The sequence below is a fragment of the Rhipicephalus microplus genome, chromosome X (assembly GCF_043290135.1).
Source record: "Rhipicephalus microplus isolate Deutch F79 chromosome X, USDA_Rmic, whole genome shotgun sequence".
NCBI lineage: Eukaryota > Metazoa > Arthropoda > Arachnida > Ixodida > Ixodidae > Rhipicephalus > Rhipicephalus microplus.
In genome coordinates this window covers 501,787,831-501,809,579 of record NC_134710.1, presented here as the reverse complement: position 1 = coordinate 501,809,579, position 21,749 = coordinate 501,787,831, and the positions used below count along the sequence as shown (strand labels likewise).

At 46.5% G+C, this 21,749-nt stretch overlaps 1 protein-coding gene across 5 annotated transcripts in view; it reads right to left on the bottom strand.

Moving 5' to 3' along the window:
* LOC119160747 (protein GPR107) overlaps positions 1–21,749 on the bottom strand; it is a 428,055-nt gene that overhangs the window by 91,167 nt on the left and 315,139 nt on the right. For all 5 annotated transcript variants that reach the window (XM_075881006.1, XM_075881007.1, XM_037412965.2 and 2 more), the window contains one exon: positions 2,661–2,791. In XM_075881006.1, coding sequence (XP_075737121.1) covers positions 2,661–2,791 — 131 coding nt within the window. The remainder of the gene's footprint in view (positions 1–2,660; positions 2,792–21,749) is intronic.

Sequence of the window (21,749 nt, the reverse complement as noted above, 5' to 3'; positions counted from 1 at the left end):
CAAAACACAAATTAGACCCAAAGTCGAGCATACTTCTTCAGTTTGAAAACCCAGTCAAAAAACATTAACAACTATCATTGAATCAGTTGAAAATCATTCAGTGTGCTTCAATTATTCGAACTGTTCCCACGCAGCTAGTGTTTCACTAATAAAAAAAATTTTTTTGTCTACGTCTTTTTAAAAATACTATCTAAAAACATAATTCACAGCAATTCATCTCAGGGCCTTCATACATATCATCCCGTCTTGGTCTTAAGTATAAAATTTTCATTGCTTTTTGCGGATACTGTTTTTTCAGTCCTTTTGCCAAAAACCAGTGCTAAGTGGAACCACCTTGCTCTCTCAATCACCTGCTTTAAGGATGCGTCAGTCATTTAGGGCAGCACTCACTGATTATGTCTCAAGCCTATAATTGCTTAAGGTTGTTTCAACATGCATTCTTATTAGTTTGTTGCACCTTTGAGTTCCATATTTTGCTATTTTCATTGTTTTTGTATTACCCCCCCTCTGTAATGCCTTTATGTGCCCTGAGGGTAAAATAAAGAAATAAACACCTCAGGGAGTGGACTCCATGTACGATTTGTCATGCTAGTTGGAGATTGTATGCAGCAAGATTCGATGCGCAGGTGGGATAATGATCTTTTCTTTTTTTCGATGATGGAAGAATATTGCCAGTCAAGACAGTGCCCAGTTTTTTCATGATGGTTTGCCAAGGCGTTCGAAACCATCTGTCCCTTGACTGCATCATTCTGGTGCTGCCGTGGCCTTCTTGTAAGGTTTCCTGTCTCACCTATACAGCACAGCTGGCAGTTCTGGCAAGGAATTATTAGACGACGCCAGGGTTCCTTTCCATTTTTAATGCAGTCTGACTTGGGCGAGTTGTTGTTTCTGGTAGCTTGAAGGAATACGGCAAACGTTCACTTCGTAGTCTCAAAACATTCTCAAAAGTGACTCCCACCTTGTGCATACGGAAGTGAAGCTCACTTCTTCGTTGTCATTGCCCTGGCAGGGGGTCACTGCGTGCCTTTTTTCCATTTCGATAAATAGGCTGGGGTAGCCACTGCTGATAAAATTCTGCGTTAGTCTTTTCAACTCTGCGTGCGTCGAAAGTAGAACACAATCAGTATGTGCAGTTAAACAGAGTCCATGCAACAGAACAGGTCCGATCTGATGAGGTGCCGATTCAGAGTAAAGGTCTTTCATTGTATTCATAGGCTTTTGATAAAAGCTAATTGAAACTACATACCTCCAACTAGCAATAAATGAAACTTGAGTGTACATTTCTTTTAAACATGATTTTTCCACACTAGATGAATTTTCGTCAAACCTTAGACTTGATAACAGTGAATGTGCCCCTTCTCTCTATGTGAGATGTGGCAGTTGTTCACAGTAGGATGGACCTCTCTTTTGACCTATACTCCGTTTCATACATCAGGTGCAACGCTGTGAAGGCTAGGCAAGTAGTCCGTAAAGAAAACACGAGGTGTTGTTCCGCGCGGTTTCGTAGCCGAATGGTCTGACGCGTCGCTCCGGAGAGTTCACCGTAGTTTTGAAGTGCATGGGTTCGAATCCACGAGGTGCCATTTTTTTTTAATAATTTTTGGCGAGTTCAATTCGAAATCTTGTTTTTTTTTCAGTAACTTCAACTTACTTGCACTCGGAAGTGAACTGCACGTATCTATTCATTTGTAGCATACTGTGTTCCCTTGTGAGGGCCGGAACCTGCTGAGCTGGCACCGAGGTTTGACCAGCATGGCGATTTTGTCGCGATTATACCGCATTGTCGGTTTACCTCGTTGATGTGAGCGAGTACTGCGTGTAAGATGACGTTAATTCATTGATTAGGTAGCACAGCAGCTCCAATGAGGCTGGGTTAACGACAGGTGCATTTTTTCGAAGCTGCCACAACAAGTAAAAAAAAAAAAAAAAAAAAACGACGGCGCGGGTCGCGCGGAGAGCGAAAACCTGATACGAAAGCGACAAACATAAATTACCAACTCGCATATTTGGATTGTTTATCCGACAACACAGGCGTTTGTTTTTTAACCTGATGACAAATATGTATGCTTAGAAGTTTCCCGAGAAGCATTTATTGATTCTCGTACACCCCAAGCGACGCACTACTTTTTGGTCGCGGCAGTACACAGCACAAACAAGAGCGCTAGCTTTGACAGCGTTGCACATGATGTATGAAACGGAGTATAGCAGTTGTAGATGAAAACGCCTTGCTTACTCAAAGGTAAGAATGATAGCAGCCGTGACAGAACCGAGCACCGCACATTGTCTTTGGGGTGTACAATGCAACGACAACAGGACGACCACAAAAAACATGTGAACATTATGCACTGCTTTTCTCATGGTATCGTTCTCAAATCCTCAGCTCTTTCCCACCTTTGTTTTACCCAGTTTATTCCAAGTGACACTTTCTTTTTGTGAATATCTTTTCAATGCTAATGCATTGTAGTTGGAAATTGGTGCTCCTTTGTATGCACCCTCTTGAAGATGCTTCACAGCTAGCTCAAACGTTAAGTTGACCGTCATGCACATTAAGTTATGGCACAGAGGTGCAAACACATTAGTAACTGTGTCCACTGAATGATACTGAATGTAACACGAATTTGCATTTGAATTGTGCAGGATCACTGAAAATAAAGACAGACCAGACGACTGGGAAGAGAATGGCTCCACAGCACAGGAGGTCCACGAGAATGAACACCTCTCGCCATGTGGTGTGCTGGGATTCACCCTCCTCACTCTCCTCCATGATGATCTGGGCCACGTTGGCCAGCAGCTGCAATATGCCAGATCGCATTAGCAAAGCAGCTGCAAGCCTGAAAGGCTTTCTTGGGTCTGTAACAAGAATCAGCAATACATGCTTCCATATGCAAAAATGATTCCTTTTAGGCACAAAGTGAGGTGACTGCAAATCCTTTTCGCATGACATAGATTAGACAAAGTAGATGCTGAAACAAACAGTTACCTGAAATCTACCATATTTACTCGTGTATTAAACGCACACACATAATAAATGCTTTCCCAACTTCAGTCGTCAAAATTTGGCTTTTTTACTCCTGCGTAATGAATGCACCCTCTACGACCATTCACTGGAGCCCCCAAACCAATACCTGCCACTTCCTTGCCCGTTGAATCTTTTCTGTTTTTTATTACGCCGACCCCCCTCGGCTCACTTCCTCGCACTCTGCAGCGTGAAGTTTTCTGTTTCTTTTTTTTTTTCTATCTGTGTGTGGCACGTCCCCCCCCCCCCCCCCTTAATAATCTGTGGGTCACAGCAGGGTTCACGAACAGTGGGAGTGTAAAGAAATCGGAGCTGACAAGCACACCGCAAGCGAAGGTCATGAAAGTGCCCGCGCCAACCAACGATCGCTTCTTGCCAATACGAAACTTTGAAGCCCAATCACATGTACACGATTTCTGAGTGACGACAATAGGATTTGCTGTTGCCATGGCTGTCGCAAAGAGCCATTCGTCGCTATCGCATTGCAGGCATGTTGAAGGTTTCTGAAAAACCAGAAAAAATTGTTGCTGCCCAGAAAAGAACGTAACGATTTTCGCAACATGGTAGCACCCTGATTCTCAATTCGGTTGCAATTTGCTCTTCATACTTGTTATCAGCATGAACTTCAAGAAATGCAAGATATAGACTTTGCTACGGTCACTTCTCATGTGGACAGCGAGGCGACGGCCGTATTTTGTCATTAATTTTGTAATCGACAGCTTGTTTTGATGCTTCGGTGGTAGCTTGCACCAATGTTACTTGCTGCAATGTCAACGATATGGTCGTGCGAGGTTGCCACGGAGTTGGCAAAGTGCGTTGCAGCACTGTAGCACATGCTTCTGGGCACCCCTCGAGATCACAACTGATACCAGTATTCCAGTTCAATGATTGTGAAAAAATAAAGCTCTGAAAGGCTTTTGGAGATTGTGTGGGCGGCGCAAGGACAGCTTGCAGAAGACAGCACCATCAACCACTGAAGATGTGAAGTGCAACAAACAATCTGTTTCCAAACAGTGTACGTTTATACAGGGGTGTAAGTGAACTGCAGTGTTTTGGAGCGGCTCAGGAAGCAGGGACAATTCTGTTTTTGGGCAGCTTTGGCGTAGTAAAGGGGGAGTTTCGGAACATGTTCGGAGCACCAAAACCTGTGTTTTGGAGCAATGCAACTTAGTTTTGGAGCAGCTTTATAGGGACATCATCGTCAGTCGGAACTATTTCTAATAAAACAAGATTCTAATTTCCCCTAAACATTCAGTACTAATGAGCTTACCAGACTTACTACCCAAAAGTGTGTGTGTGTGTGTTCTTATCATTAAACATTACAGCTGACAGAAAACATGGAAAAAACAATGGACAAGCGATCCTTATCTCTTGTTTTCATGACCGCTTATAATCACTGAGCACTTCGCTTGGTGGAAGTTTGTCATACCCACGCTAATTAAACACACTACTCTACTCATCTGGGCTCGGTCTGGAGTAAAGTGGGGACAAGCAATTCCCATGGCAAAGCGACGCGAATGGTACGACGACGGCGTGGGCAGCACAGGCAGTGGGCTGCACGCAACTAACCCGGAGATGATCGAATCCATGCGACTACTCCGAGTTTCAATGAAACTGTTAGTTGTCCCTTAGTATCACACTGGGTAGAGAAGCACACATATGGATCGCAGAAAGCCAATAGTGTCCGTTCTGTCGCTATTTCAGTATTAGCATTGAAATGCACCTTGATGTCGCCACTGCCCGCTATAAAACAATCGTGCAAGAGTACTAGCCTATCTTCCGCACTTCAGCAGAAAGGAAAAAAAGACTTTCTGGAGGCCACTTTGGGCAACATCTGCTGTGGCACTTTATTTCTTTATTGGTGGCAACAGCACACACCAGCAGATGTACATTTGTACAATGTAAATGCGCACTACTGTTTAGTTCATGATCGTGCCACGTTTCTTGCTGGTATAAATTATCAAGTTTTCACGGTATCACTAGATAATTCACAGTTGGTCATGTTGGTGCCATCACTTTAGAGGAGAAACCGCGGCGATAACAGTAATGACATGAGCACTACCAAGCCATATGAGTAAACCGAATTATGTAACAAGATCGAATTCGCAACTTTCAGCGACTATAGAGGGCACCACAAGAAAACCAAAATGGTCGCCATTGCGGTGATCACCTGAATGCACGAAGCTTTCGTCGCAGGTGTTGTCACTGCATGGTCGCCGCCGCTTGCAGCTAAAATAATTTTTCATGCCACTGAAATTCCTATGACGGAAGAAGCTCATGACTGAGTGCATAAAATGTGGGACTCGCGGTATGATCTTGCGCCGGATTCTATCTATGACGCGCTGGTGCAGCAGCCAGTTTTAGTGATGTTCCGTCGTACTGGGCTGCTGAATTGGGCATCCAGCGTGCGTCAAACTCGGCAGATTTTTTATCATCCACTTGGTCTGGCAATCACGCGACCATATATATACACAATAATAAACAGCACAGGAGACAGGTAACGTGGAGCCGCCTGCGCTGCCGGTCGTTTCTTCACCACTCCAATCATTTTGACTGAGGATGCCGAGGCATTTACCAGCTGTGGCAAAACTGCAGACCTAAAAAAAGATGGGCTAAAATTGCTTCATTCTGCAAACTAGTGCCTTATCCAATAAAGCCGTGCTCTAGTGAGCCACTTATTCAAAACAGTGCCTACTTACAAGCTACGAGCAATATCGGAAAACACAATGCAAGGGCATTTCGCAGGTAAACATACGACACAGCAAGCTGTCTCGCCAAACTGGCTTACTACCATCTTCGCTCTTCGTATCAATGTTGTTAGAAAAATTGCTTGTGTATGTCAACGCAAGCATAAGACTACAAATATCAATCATGCTGCTAAAATTCTAGTGCCCTAGACAGGCTTGCACTTGATTGCGGCGTCTGCCCAGCTGCTGCTCGCATGTGTCAGTTGCGGTTAGCCTTGCACTTGATTGCGGCGTCTGCCCAGCTGCTGCTCGCATGTGTCAGTTGCGGTGAGATTTTTTTCAAGTGTTTTTTGCTCGCAAAGGCATAGTTGTATTAATTGTGGTATTGTAAACCAAACAAAAAACAAGAGCACTGGACTGCTTGTCTAAAGATTAATAACAACAATAGTTGGGGTTGCACATCAAAAAACCACCATATGATTATGTGAAACGCCGCAGTGGAGGGCTAGGAAAATTTCGGCCACCTCGGGTTCTTTCAGCAGAGTGACTTGTTGGGCGAGTTTGTTCATTCATAACGTAGCTTATGGCACGGAAAAAAAAAAAAAAAAAACGGGAGAAGGACAAGCGCAAACTATCAACTAAATTAATTTGAAAAAGCACACACATATTCATACAGGTCAACAAAGTCACAAGTCATATTAGCAGAAAATAAATCCTTTTAGTGGCAAGCACTCAAGTAATATACCTCGGTCGCATGTAACGTTATTGAGGGCTTTGCCACGCATGTTTCCCCTAATCTATTAATGATATATGCCTCCTCTATTTTTCGTGCAATTTTTCTTTTCATTCTTGCGAGCACCCTGGTCTCTGATAGCAAGAGTGCGCAGCCGCATTCCCTGCAGTGTAAGAAAAGATTTAAACAAGGTGTCAACCTCAAAGACTACTTATGGTCTAACAATCCATTTTTTAGACACCGTCCCGTCTGCCTGACATAGCATTTTCCACAAGATAGTGGTGTATCATGTAATAATACACAGTACTAGGCTGGGGTGTCAGCCATCTTTATTTTTAACCTCTTCTTCCTCCTCGTCTCCCTCCAACCCTGCCTCACGTTCACGTACACTCCCCCTCTTTGAAGACTCATCCCTCCTGGGGTGATACATGAAAACGTTTCCAATGGTCGCAAATTCCAGCACACCATCATCGTTGGTGTAACCGACCCTTTTGAGAACGCCATGTTGCACTGCGATCTGCACCACGCGATAAGGTCCCAGAAAAGGCTGGGAAGGCCTTTTCTGACAAGCACCAGATCGTTCAGTTGCATCTGAGGTATCCGCGTGTTGTGGCGACGGTCAAAGTTCCTCTTCATACTTTCCCGGTATCGCTGGTAGGCTTCCGAAGTTTTTCGTTTTTCGCACAATTGCAGGCGGTCTGCAATGCAAAGTTCTTGATCAGCAGGAAGCACTGGTACCTTTCCAAAAGCTGCAAAATATGGGCTACAGCCAATGCTCGCAGTGTGCGACCGATTGTGATGAGCGACAGCTGCCTCCAAGCAGCACTTCCATCCACCCTGAAAACCTGGATACATTGAAATGAACTGCTTCAAATCCCGAATGATTCTTTCAGCCATGCCATTTCCTGCAGGATGGTACGGAGCGCAGCGTCGCAATACAACTCCTCCTTCCTTGCCCAATCTTGCAAACGCTGACTGAGAAACGCTGGCCCATTGTCTGATATTACTATTTTCGTATTCTTGAACATCTCTCGACTCAAAAGAGCGATCACATTATTTGCGTCTTCCCTTCCCGGCCGTGCAGCCACTATTCTTGTGCACTGGTCTATTGCCACTAGGAAAGACTGCGTTCTTCTTACTCCTGCAGCCTTCTTCTTGAGCTCTGCGAAATCCAGATGAATGACTTCAAATGGTACGTCGGAATGTTGAGGCAAAACCATCTCGTCTGTTCTCCGAAGGTACTTGGCTTTTTGAACTTGACATTGATGACAAGACTGAGCATACCGTTGAATGTCCTCTTTCATGTGTTTCCACTGGAAACGCTGACAAATCTTGTGATATGTCCTCCATAAGCCGTCAAGTCCACCTGAGTGCGGGGAGTCGTGATAGAGCTCCAAAATTCGAGGCACCATTGTTTCTGGGACTGTGAACTTTCCGTTATGGAACTTAAGTTCTTCAGTTCCCTCCCACAACAATGTTGCGTTGACAAAGGATATGGGTGTTGCAGTAGGTCTCCAGCTTGCAAGCGGGCGTCGTTCCTCAGCTCGTGTGGCCCCGGTATTCCTTGCAACAGGTGTCATGGGTTGACGATGGGTTCTTAGGTCTTGGAGGTAGAGGTTTCGCATTCCCTGCAGAAGTTCTTCGACCGTCTTGGGTCCTTGCATTTGTATTTGCTTCTGGAGGTCCGGACTTAAACCATGAATGAAAAGTGGAACCACAGACGTCTCAGGCAAAGATGAGTCCGCTAGCTGTAACAAGCACCTTTTCTCATAAAAATAGCGGAGTGCAGATCCAGATCTGTATTTGAACGTGATTGCTTTGTCCCATAGCAACACCTTGTTCTCGCTGAAGGAGCTCAGAAAGCTTGCTTTCCACTCTGCCAATGGTTTGTTGCTGTGAGCGTTGAGACACCATTTGTACCAACTCTTTGCTATGCCCGATAGGAATAGTCACATGTTTTTCACTTTATCTTCGTCGCTGTGCCAGTAGTTTTCATTGCATGCATACTCGTAAAACGTGAGCCAGGACTCGGGAGTACTAGACTCTCCGTCAAACGTGTCTGGCTTCACTTGTTCGCGACTCGGTCTGCTTAATCTTTCCGTCGCGTTTACAAGCAAGCGCATTAAATCATTTTGCTGCCTATTCTGTTCTTGGTGCAGTTCAAGAAACTTGTTGATCAGCTCGATGGAACTGTCGGGCGAAGCAGCGGTAGCAGGCTTTGCGTCGTTTCTTACTGGAGTCAGCACGAAATTCTCATAATCCTGAAGTTTCATGTTGATCCTCACCGTTCTTTTAGCAAGTAAATGGTCTGGAGTGAGCTTCATTTTAGTGCTTATATAGAAAACAAATGTGTCAGTGCTCACTGCTTTCGGAAGAGCTAGTTCCTCTTCATCTTGAGGCATTGCGGTCAACATCCGGATGCCACCGCGTTGATTTGCTCCAATGCTGAAGTCCACCCACATCTTGAATGTCCGCACAGAAAGTATACACGGTTGCGCCAATTTCTAATAATATACAGTACTAGGATGGGGTGTCAGCCATCTTCTTTATTTCTAACCTCTTCTTCCTCCTCATCTCCCTCCAACCCTGCCTAACGTCCACGTACATATCATAAACTACCTATTTGGCACACTCGACCAATTTATCATGGTGCTTGATGTCGCACCCGTGAACGTGCTCACTCTGTCTAGATAACTTCTTGCCCACAGCCGCAAAAATCCGGCCAAGCTTGTGTACAGCAGAAAAAAACCACGCTACATCCCAACCTGTCCCCAACTTTCTTCAGGGTATGGGGAACGCCGTGAACATACGTAATGCTTACAAAAGTAGCCCCTTTCTTTCGATTCACTTGGCTTGTACCCCGCGCTTCCAACTTCAACATTTGCCAGACCCTTTCACTTCGCACTGCTAATTGGCGTTCTGGGAACCTAGACTGCCGAAGCCTCTCCATCTGCCGTGCAAAAATTTCTTGGATGCAGTGTGGGCATGACTTCTTGAGTGACGCTCCCAGACAGGCCATCGCAACACCGTTCTTTACTGTGCACATAAATCTTTGCACATGGGCCTCAAGCATTTTCACCTACATAGAAAATGTGGCCAGGATTTTACCCATTACCTGCAGGTCTCCAGCCTAGTGCTTTAGCCACTAGAGCACCGTGGCAAGTGTGTTTGACTTGGGATTACCCACCATGGTAGCACAGTATGCTGAGTGCCATGCTGCTGAGTTCTGTGGGCTCGATTGCCGGCCACGGCGAGGAATTTCGATAGGGCTAAATGCAAAGGAACAACAATGGGCTTAGATTTAACAGCACTTCAAGGAACCCCAAGAATGAATCCTGAGGTCCTCGCTACAGCGTGTTTCGTCATGTCTTGGTTTGGGTAAGTAAAATCCAAGCAATTCTGTTCCATCCTAGGAGTCTGCTGATTTCAAGTGCACGCTGGTAACCATAATGTTGACAAGTTTCACGGTGTACAGTTTGATAGCCCATTTCTCTTTCCATTGCCAGCTGAAAAGAAAACCAAGCACGCTTATGATGCCTTTTACGGCGCAGTTTGAGCCTTGCAGCACGTAGCACATGCGATTTCTTTGGCATTGTTGATGCATCAGTTAAGGTGAAAGGTTCCACAACCTTGCACCAAGAAAATATATCGTACTTCAGTTCCCACACGTGCAAGAAGTTGTGGGACACAACAAGCTTGTATGTTGTTGCCAGGCAAGTTTTCATTCTATCACCGCATCACGGCTTTCTCCGGTTGCCATGTGGCAGCGCCACTGTAGCTGAAAGTTGCAAATACTGGATATAAATGCGGCCGCGTCCTTTGTCTAGTTGGCTCTCAGTGTTGCTTGGTATATGATAATAATCGGATAGATTGAACTGTTTACACTTTTAATTGACAATTATTGCAAAAGTTGCCATTTATGCGCAGCCTGGTGCAGCAGGTCAGATTGGTGCATAATGGTGCAATTGGCACAGAACTTTCACCCTTGCGTACGTCGATTGCAGGAGTGGAACAGCTGCACCATTGTGCGCCAAACTTGCTTACCTGCACCATCCTGCACCAAACCATCCCTGCTGTGCCATACCTGCCTATCAGTGCCGTACTCTGCTGCAGCAGCAGAATTTAGCCGCAGAGTGCAAGAGCCATCAAGTGCCATACCCAGAAATGTGGCTGAAACATTGTATTTTTGGCTTCATTAAAATGATTATAATTTCAGTTTTGTAAAGGCTGTGATTTCCCCAGGAGTAGCCGTGAACTTTGATCCTAAGGGCGTGGTCGCGATTGCTATACGCGCGCTAATACAGCAGGCATCAGCACGAATACCTTGTGAACCCTTCTACATGCTGCACTCTTAACGCGAAGAGACTGCGAGAAGAACATCTCTCCCTGGCATGGCTGCATTCTCTTACACCAGCGTTTTGTAGAGTTATGCAATATGAGATCTAAAAGAGTTGGCTACCAGCCTTACAATTTGTTCCTGTCACATTCACTGCTTCGCCATTCCAGTGAAACAGTTTTTTTATAACATGGTGGTAGCATGCAAAAAAGAAAATAGCATTAACGGTGCTCAAAAGAGTGGGCCTGGTGTTCGATTTTCGGAACAGCCTAGTAAACACAGTTCTAACGACTGTTCACCGAGCGTATGCGCGTATTTTCGTTCATTTGGCAGCTGCGCTTGGCGCTTATTGACTTGGCAGCATGCTTGCACATTCAAGTAAAAAAAAATTTTTATATAATTAAAAAGTAACAGGTGCATTGCAAGGATGACGCAATGAATGCGATAGCATCAAATTGTAATGTTAGTATACGAAGAGACCCTGGCAGCTAACTCTTCTGGATCCGATCTTATGTAACTGAACAAAACGCTGGTGAACGAGAATATGGCCACTGCAAGGAGAACAACACTTTTCTCACACTTTCTTCGTGATGAGAGTGCAGCATGCAGAAGTGCATGCGAGTCTCCCACTGATGGCTGCCGAGCTAGCGTGCACGTCAGCGATCAGAAGCAAAGTTAGAAGCAAAGTTCATAGTTGTTGCTCAAGGGACACCTGTACCCCCACTCTGTTTTTTTTTTAATGCTCTTCGAAGACGAGTGGAGAGCTTCGTCTCTGCTTTGACTAGATTGACCTGGAATAGGTAGGTGGGTAATAAACTTTATTGATTCACGAAGGAATCATTTGAGGGGGGGGGGTGTGTGATAGGGGAGGAAGTGGAATCAGGATGACGATGAGCCCTCGGGCCGCTCTAGGCGGCTAAACACTGCTGTGCTTCGGCGACCCTTCTGGCCCAGCTCACTGTCCGGAGCTGTAAACCCGGTTTCGAGCTGCGCAGAGCAGCCTCCCATCGCTCCTTGTGTTCTGACCTTTGCCACGGGGGCTTGGGTTTGTTTGGACAATTCAGAAATATGTGCTGGAAGTTGGCTCTGGTGCTAGGACATAAGTTGCAACGAGGTGAGGTTTTGCCATGTGTAAAAAGGGAGAGAAGAAAAGGAGTCGTCACTGTGGCCGTTTGAAGTCTGCGCCACAAAGCCTGGTCACTTCTGGAAAGAGATTTATGTGGTGGGGGATACGTTAGGCAGGAATTTCGATAAAATAGTGTACTATCGTGATGGCTGAGGAGTCGATCCCTGGCACCTCGAAGCGAAGGCAGGTCGCTGTGAGCCCGGTTGGCGAGTGCTCGGGCTTGGGTGTGAGCGGCCGTGTCGCGCCCGATTATGTTCTGGGTGAGTATTTTTGGGGAGTGGCGGGATTAATAGGTTGCTGCTAACAGTGAGGGGAACAGCTTGCGTGGCCGTGGTGTGACCAGGAACATTGACTCCAAGTCGGCGCAGGAGTACCTGTCTTGTTTCTGTGAGTGATAGTCTTTGTATTGACTGAAAAGATGCGCCTCTACAATCTCTCCCAAAGTGTTGTGCACTCCAAGTTGAAGTAATTTATCCGTGGCTGTTGATTTAGGGAGATGGAGCGCAGTTTTATAGGCGTTACGAATGAGTCTGTTCAGTTGCTCGGTCTCCGTAAGTGAGAGATAGGGGTAGGGGATAGAATAGGTAATTCTGCATAGGCAAAAGGCCTGTATGAGGCGGCGTGTGTCTGCTTCCCTCATGCCGTGATGATGATTGGATATGCGCTTAATGAGGAAAGCTGTATTATGAACTGAAGTGCGGATTAACTTTATGGTGTCAGCGTTCGAACCATTGTCAGAAATATTAAGGCCTAAAATATTGATTTTATTGACCCCACGAATAGGGGTGTCATCAAGCATGACTTGAATGTGACATGTATCATGCTTTTTAAAGTCAATTACTAGGAGTTCTGATTTAGCCGCCTTCCGGAGCCCTCCACTACGGCGTCTCTCATAATCATATGGTGGTTTTGGGAAGTTAAACCCCACAAATCAATCATCATGATTTAGCCGCCGAGCAGGTGAGCCCAATATTGTTGCCGTGTTTAACAACGTCAGCGGCCAACTGAAGCTTCGATTCGATTTCGCCATGGTTGCCAGCATTGACCCAGATAGTGATGTCATCCGCGTACAAGGAGTGATTGATAGAAGAAAGTTTGGCAAGTTCCCGCGCTAGTGATATGAGAGTAACGTTAAAAAGGAACGAGGACGAAACCGATCCCTGGGGCGTTTTCTTGCTACCTAGTGTGATGGGATCGGTTTCAAAAGTGCCCAACTGTAGGCGGAGAAACCTGTTGCTGAGAAAGGCAGAGACATACCTGTGCATGCGAGAGCCTACGTTTAGTTCACTAAGAAATTGTAAAATCGAGGGGTGAGAAACATTATCAAAAGCCTTAGTCAGGTCAAACGCAAGGATGGCACTGGTGATGTGTGAAGAAGTAGGATTTAGCACGTCCTTCTTAAGCTGCAGCATGACATCCTGAGCGGAGAGTCCCGCTCGGAAGCCGTACATGATGGAGGGAAACAGTTTTTCTTGTTCCATGTAGCGATTAAGACGATTGAGAATTACATGCTCCATCAGTTTTCCTGTACATGAAGTAAGAGAGATTGATCTCAAATTATTAAGGTCTAACGGCTTATTACAGGGTCGTACCCAGGAATTTTTTTTTGGGGGGGGGGGGGGGGTTGCGTGTAGAACGGCTGCCATTTTTTAAGATTTATACTGGCTTATTTTCGTGAATAAAACAAGTACATTGCTTATATGTATTAATTCGATGGTACTTTTCAATTATTTGTACACAGATAAAGAAATTGGTATGTCAACCTCAAATTCTGATTAAAGCAAGAAATAAGTTTGGACAATAGCATTACCAAAGCCGGGGACACCGCGACCAACGGCTCCTGATGAAGTAACACAGTGTAACCGCGGTACAAAAATGGTATGTATGTGTTACAAGCTGCCACTCTAGCGTCGCCAGCGCGAAGTCGGCAATGGGAATGGCAGCAGGTTAGGTCGTTCCATACGTAAGCAGAGACAGTGAAGAGATCAGAGACGTATGTGGGGAAAAACAAAACTCTAGTGATATTGCAGCACTGCAGAGGAATCTAGGAATATTGCAGAGGAATCTAGTACAACACTTAGTACCAACAAAATACATATAAAATCAATAAATCAGCTTACAAGAGAGAAGTATTACAAACTACACAAAACTAACCAACAATAAAACTACCGATGAAAAAGTCCGAAGGTATAAACAGGTGAAGGGATACCTGTGAGGACCGGCAGCGTTGAGCCCACGACGATCGGATGCGAGAAGTCAGAGAGAGTTCTGGCACAACTGCGATGTCGGCGGTGTTGCAGCGCTGGTGTTTCCGGGAGGCTAGTGCTTGAAGCCGATCTCGAACAGGTTGAGCTTACTCGAGATTCAAGTACCGATGCCTACGTTACAGACGTTAATTTCGCGTCACAACTAGACGAATGGCTAAGTTTAGGTGGCCAGCCGACACGGAGCCACAACCACTTAAGGGATACTTCTTGATCTCCTTCTACACCATGTTGGTCAGCAACTAGACTGCTTAGCAAGGCGAAATCCTGCTCTTAAATCGACCTCCGTGTCCCCTGATTCTCGTCCTGGGGGAAAAGAGACCTCTACATGGGTCCAATCATGCACGTTTCATTCTTAGAAACTCCACCCTAAAAATATATTGACCACGTCCCTTTTTAATTAGGAGAGGGTCCTCAACCGAGCGAGAGTGACAACCTGTTGGGGTTCTCTCATACGGCTTGTCCACAAGCAGTTTTGCCCGTGGGAATGGTCAGTTTCCTTGGTTTCAGCCGGTGCGTCTTGCAGTCTAAAGCTAGTTCAGGGTGCATCGCGGCCTTTGACGACCCTGCCGACGCCGCCGTAGGTACAAAGGATCAAACATCGGCGACTAACGTTTGAAGAAGAACACCCCATTCAGTACTTCCCTGCACTAAAGGCCAGTCTTTTCATGAGCGAACGGTTCCACCGGTCAGCGGGGGAGTGCGGCGCCCGTTAATTTGCCGTTACGCCGGGTCGCAGAAATGGCAGTCCGTGACAGCATGTATGCAAGCAAACAAACAAGTCGCCCGACATTCCGATCTTCTTGTTACCGCTCGCACATTCTGCTTGCTGGATAGTTTCCTCGTAATTGCGAAAGGATAGAAGGGTTGAAGCTTGGGCTAGCTGGGTTTAGCTTTTAATCGACTCTTGAAACATAGAGGGAAGTTTAAACGAGGAAGTTTTTCCTTCTCGGCAACTTGCAAAATTCTGTGAGGACTTGTTCTGGGGTAACTTGAAGTTCTCGATGGATGCTGAGCAGTGCTAGTCCGGACAATCTGTCGTTGTTCATATGATTTCGAAGGTAGCTCTTCAACCTTCTCAGTGTGGAAAAAGTCCGTTCCGGGGTCGACGTCGACATGGGTAAAGTCGCCAGGATAGAAAGTAGGCTGTGGATGTTCGGAAAAAAGTCGTGGTTGCACATCTCTAAGGCCTGTAAAGCACGAGCTGGGCGATTCTTTTCTTCGATCTGGCAGCATTTGTTCACCCACAGTGTGAACTCTGCTTCGATGACATTAGCCGAAGGAATGTCGCCAAGGTAGAACTGCACTGCATCAACAATATCAGAAAGGCTAGTCGATGCGCAGAATTTCGGCAGCAGCATGTTAAGGCCAACCACGACCTTCTTATGGGCATCGAACCGGTCTCTTAATTGATTTTCGAAGTGAGCCAGCAAAGGCAAACACACATTCCTCCGGTAGTACTGTTCGGGAGTAGCAGAAGGTACGTTGCTTCTTTGCATCTGCCTTCCAGTGATGCGTGGTAGGGCCATCTCAACATTTGTGATCTTTAGCAAAGAGAGCGACTTCAGAAAGAATGTTATTAAATTCCGTTTCCGCACTAGCCCTTTTTGTGGAAAGAACGTCTATAACATTCTTTACGTGATCGCACGCTTGAGCCAAGTCACAGTCAATTTTTTGAAGAAACTTGCAAAGTGGCAGTGTCAAAGAGAAGAGGTCGCTACAGATCTGAAGCGAAACGACAAACTCGGGCTTCGTAATGACATTGAGCAGTTGAGAAGCTTTTGATGAAGTATCAGATGACGCGGCCTCTTCTTCCAAATATTCGAGGAATTGTACAATAGGCACGTACAGTTCAAAGAAACGCTGAAGTGCATCGTGACTCTCTACTCACCTTGTTTGGCAAAAGGAGAGAACTGATTTTCTTTTTTTTCTTGTGTTAAATCTTCTACTTTGTCTCGCAGTTGGTTCGTCCTCTGTGGCGAAGCTCTCACAAACGTACACGTTGAGGATACAGTTCCCAAACAGTTGCGGATGCTGGGGAGTTTGCATGCGTGAAGCAGAGCAAGGTTCAACGAGTGGGCGCTACAATGCACGTACAACGCTTTGGGCGCTGTTTGACGAATGAAGGCTTGAACACCGTCAAGGTGGCCGCTCATTGATGCCGCTCCGTCGTATCCTTGCCCGCAAAGTAGGTTCAGGTCAAAGCCACGACCTCTAAGGCTGTTCAGGATTGTGCTCGCCAGCGCCTTGCCAGTGAGATCGTACACGAGAACGAAATCTACAAAATCTTCTTCAAGAATGGGCACTCCCGACGTGTCCTGTCCAACATACCTTACACATAGGGAAATGTGGGCGGTGCAAGATATATCAGTGACCTCGTCAGCTAGAACTGAAAAACACGAACCTGAGTTGACGTTTTCCACTATCTTTCTTTGTATGATTTTACCACAGAGGGTGATCAACTCGTTTTGAATTTTTGGGCTCGTGTACAGCGAATTCGCCGGAGATGTTTCCATGTGAGCTCTGAAGGCGGCATCTCCACATTTTGCTCTCATCCTAAGCAGTGCGCGGAAATTTCCATCATTTTTGAATGGCAGCACTTCAGACATATTTATCGGACCAGAGTCGTCTGTGCCGCAAAGCGGTACTTCTTGCCTGCCACAGAAAAGGATTGTTTCTATTATTGGCAGCAAGTTCTTGCGGTTTTCTTCCGCCTGCTTTTTAAGGCCGTGGTCAAGTTGTGTTAAGATGTCATGCTGTGAGCGGGACCGGACTGCTAAAAGGTTCTCCGATAGCGTTGTTGACATGGCGTGATAACTGCTGGATGCGTGGCTCTTAAAGGCGTCCATGGCTTTCTTGTAATTCGTGAACTCCTTAGTTACAAAACAGCCCAACCGCTGGTGCTCCCCTTTTCCTGCACACTTGCTTGCGAAGACTACGCAATATTTGCATAATGCTCCTTGAAGCTTCTCTGAATAAATAAGCCATGGGTAACGATCTACCCAGTGAGGTTGGAACTTCAGATTCCTTTTCCCTGTGGCTGGATAATCATAGTTAGCCGGAGGGGTCCACGGATTGAGCAGCAGCTTCTCCATCGTCTCTGGATCATTTACATTATTGCTTTTCGAGACAAACAGTCCCAAGTCGAAAATATTCGCACTCGTCGCACAGAGGGGAGACGAACCAGAATGTGTAGGTGCCTTGCCACTCACCTTCCTTGGGCATTGCCCAGTAGTAAAGGCGTCACTTTGCCCAGCGTTGACTGTAGAACAAAGATCACTTGGAGTTGCACTGCGGCCACCATCATTTCCCGGCAGCGCATGGGTGTCCTGCTTGTGTTCGTTCTCAGGTGATTCATATAAACCGGTGCATTCTCCTGAGTCGCTCCAGAAGTTCGGACACGCTTGGCTTTCCACCAGTGCTGAAGAGGGCGAAGTTTCATCCTTCGAAGGAGGCGGTTCTTCTCCGTCCGCTTCATCGGTTCGAACTTTCTTGAAGTAAGATGCAAGACCCCTTTGCTTTGTTGTTGCAGAGTATCTTTTCATTTTGCTGCCGCAATCCTGTGCACGCACACAGAAGTGGCCAGTGGCTACAAAAAGACGTTTGCGACTGCTTCGACTGTCTGGCGTGAACGGCGGGCGATGTTTTCTTCCTTTCTTATCCACTTTACAGTGGCTAGAATGTAGAAGTGTGATGAACGCGCCGGCTCCCGCGTGGCGCATGTGTTTTCTAAACGCCGCTACAGCTGGTGTGCATGCAGGCCCATTATTGTACTCCAGCTGCAGCAAACTGGATTAACGCTACTTAATTAAAGACCTTTTCACAGAAGACTCCATGGGCACTGCATACTCCCCTTAATATACGTGAACCCCCAAGAATGCACTGCCGAGACATTTGCACTCCTGTGGTACAGTCCAGAAAGGAGGCGTTGCTCCGTTCCTGTGAAAAAGTCACCTTTTCACAGACGGCTCCCTGGGCGCCTGCATAATTCTCTCTGCGCTGCAATAATTAAATAGCCGTGACCCCCCAAAAATGCACTTTGTAGGCTGTGACGTCAGCCTCTGTACTCCCACGCGCAGCCCAGCTTGGCGGCGTTTTTTTTCTCCCGTGAAAGTTGACCGCTGGTGCCGGATTGTGTGCCGGCTGTATCCTCACTTTGTGCGCTTTGTAGGGAGGCGCATATACCTTCTGTGTACAGAAGAGGTAGATTTCCTTGCGTGTGGTTAAGGTTGTTCGAAGTTGATCGGATATGCCAGTCTTTCAGTAGATGTCATCTTCGATGATTCGTTTCGGTGGCGAGGACTACAGTTTGAGAAAAGTTTGCCCTGCAGCCTGCGTCCTCGGAATGCGCCGCTGAGTTTTTCCGCATAGGGGTTTCATTCCCTGGCAAATTTGCGCACGTCGTGTTGGTGTTGCCGTTGCTGTCGAACTGTTTACCTTCACAGAAGTAGACGCGCTTTTCGTAGGAACCCAAAGCCGACACGTGCGGTCCGCACAGACGAATAACTTATCCAGCGGCAATGCACAAGGAAAGAATCTGGAATCAATAGAGGAGCTGCTACGGTGTGAAAGACGAAAAAAAAAAAAGACTCGAAGGAACGCGAGGGCGAAGTGCAAAGCTGTACAAATAGGGCAGGTGCGCATGCGGGGGAGGGAGCGCTGAGGTGTTCTGCTAAAAGGGTAGGTTTGAAGACAGAAAGAAGAGGGAAGCAATGCCAGGAAAGTTGCAGTGTAACTTCGGCAGCTGGTGGTCGCTGTGAAGGCGTGTAAATATTTTAGTATCACCCGAAAAGTTAAAGCATCAAAAAAATTTTGGGGGGGGGGGGGGTCAGAACCTCCTCAACCCCCCCTCCCCTTAGTTACGGGCCTGGCTTATTATGCTTGGGTATGAAAGTCACCTTAGCTGATTTCCATTCCTGGGGCAGCGTGCCCTGCTCCCATTGTTGATTCATGAAATCGGCAAGAGCTGCCACTGACTTGGAGTCTAAATTTCGGAGTGTCTTGTTAGTAATTCCATCTAGTCCTGGAGCGGATGTCGTGCGAAGTTTACTTAGGGCAGCCCAAACTTCCGCCTCTGCAATTGGTGCATCCAAGTCTGGATTGGGAGCTCCATTGTAGGTAGGTAACGATTCTCGCCTTGGGCCAGGGAAATACGTAGTTTTAAGAGCAGTTTCAACGTCTTGCCCTTGTTTTTCAACTTCAAACAAGAGTTTCATAATTCGCTTATTACTTTCACATCGCGAGGAGCATGGGTCTAAGATATGGCGAAGCAGGGACCAAGAGTTCTTCATATGTAGAGTACCGTCGAGTCGGTTACTTATCTGGTTCCATTTCAGCGATGAAAGTTTAGCCGCATGTTCAGCTACAAGCTGGAGTGTTTGTAACATTTTGCGTTTTAGTTTGCAATTATATTTTTGCTTGAGCCATCGTTTTCCAAGCTCTGATAGGCCTCCCATAGGTGGAGTAGCCTGCTGTCTACTGGATTGCGGATATGTGCTGCTGGGGCTACTTTTTCGCTAAGAGCTACATCCTGTTTAAGCTGAGACGTCCAGTCTTTGTAGTCTTAAATTTCTTTTTTCGAGTTTCGGTCTCGGATTTCGCGAAATTTGTCCCAGTCAACAATAGGTGAAACTGTGGACGAAAATTGGCATGGGACAGTGTAATTGTTAGGATGTAATGATCGCTGCCGAGGTTGACCCCACTGTGTGTCCAGTTAGCTTGTCGCACATTTTTAGTGAAAGTAAGGTCAGGGGTGGTATCTCTGCTCACACTGTTGCCAATTCCTGTTGGTAGCATGCAGTCAGTGACTAGAGTGCACCTGTTTCGCTGAATGTATTGAAAAAGGCTGGTGCCCTTCCGAGCGTTTCTCCTGTAACCCCAATCTACGTGCGGGGCATTAAAGTCACCCATTACAACTATGGAAGCAGAGCTTGCTATTTGGATGGCCCTATCGATTGCTTCAAAAACAGCAGTGAGGCCATCTCTAGGATGAGAATAAATGTTCAAAATAAAATATGTGCCTTGTCCTGTACGACGCGGGAGAAGTTCAAGAAGAAGGCAGTCACTGTAAAGATCGGAGAGATCATGCGCTATAAATGAGATATTCCTCTGTATATATGTTGTAGCCCATGGGGAGTTAGGATGCGAATGTACAGCCTGATAGCCGAGGAGTTTGCAAGCTTTTAAAGGCTCCTGTTTGGAGATGACATCAGGGGCCCATGTAGACCGCTGTATATAAAGTGAGAGGTTGTCTCTCTTGTTTCTTAATCCACGGCAATTCCATTGCCATATGCAGAGTGAAGATGGTAAAGATGACGCAACGGGTGCAGGAGGGGGTTATGGCTGCGAAAGCGCTGGAGAGGGTTGAAGATTGTGGGAGAGATTCGAGCCGAGCGAATAACACGCCTAGAATATTCTCTATCTTATTGAAGCGTTCAGCAATTTGAGTAAAGCCTAAATCAACTTTTTGTTTGAGTTCTCGGTGTTCTTTCCGAATTTTTTTACTGGTGCTTTTAAAATCATCCTCCGATGACTCGGGCTGTTCTGTCCTTTTCTTTTTTGCTGGCTGTGGGGAAAAATCTATAATATCAGTCCCTGAGTCGGCTGCCATATCAGGCTCTATGATAGAGGGGGAGATGGATAGGGGTGGAGAATACGCGGGTGCGGCAGCTGTAAGTGTACTTAAACATTCTAGCACCAGAGCCAACTGTTGCTTTAACTCTTGATTCTCTCGCATAAGACGTTCGATAGTCTCCCGAGTTTTAGAATCTTCTTTAGCGTCAGAGAGCATACAACAGGAACAGGAGGCTTCTTTTGCCCAGCTCACCTTTTCGGGTTTGGTGCCGAAGTCGCGGCTATGTGATGCACTTCGTCCAGGGCTTTTGCTTTTGCTGCCACGGTTTCGCCCAGGACTCTTGCTTCTGCTGCTACGGTTTCGTCCAGCACTCTTGCTTCTGCTGCTACGATTTCTATCGTCGATGCTTGGAAAAAACTCCTTCTCGAGCTGGAACTCGGGCTGCTCCTGCTGGTGCTCTTGTTGCGGCCTTCGTCGTGGCCAAGAGAGATGGCTGAAGCCACGCTGAAAGCGTTGCTTGCATGCCCTGTGACCCGTCTTGTGAGCGTCCCCACAGATGACGCACTGCGGAGTGCAGGGATAGTCCTCTAGGTGCTTCTGTCCGCAGCTTGAGCAAGTGAGGCGATTTGGCAAAGGACATACATCTCGTCGGTGGCCGACTTGCCTGCAGTTTAGGCACGCTTCCACTTTCGGTCGAAAGTTGAAAATGGCGTAGAGGATGCCAAACATTTTGAATTATGGAGGAAGCTCCTCAGCCATGAAGTGAATGAGCACTGAGCGTGAGGTACGCCCCATGTCTCTTGCTTGGACTATTGGTAGAAGGGGATTCTCCCGACGTAATTCTTGAAGCAAGTCCTGAGGTGATTCACCATTCCAAGCACGGTAGATGATCCCTGCTCGTGCCTTGTCCGGGGGAGCTATATACGCATACGCATGAAATTCCAGTTTTTTACCACGTAGCGTGAGTTCTCATATTTTTGCATAGTTGGCAACTCGGTCGGCGCAAGAAGTGG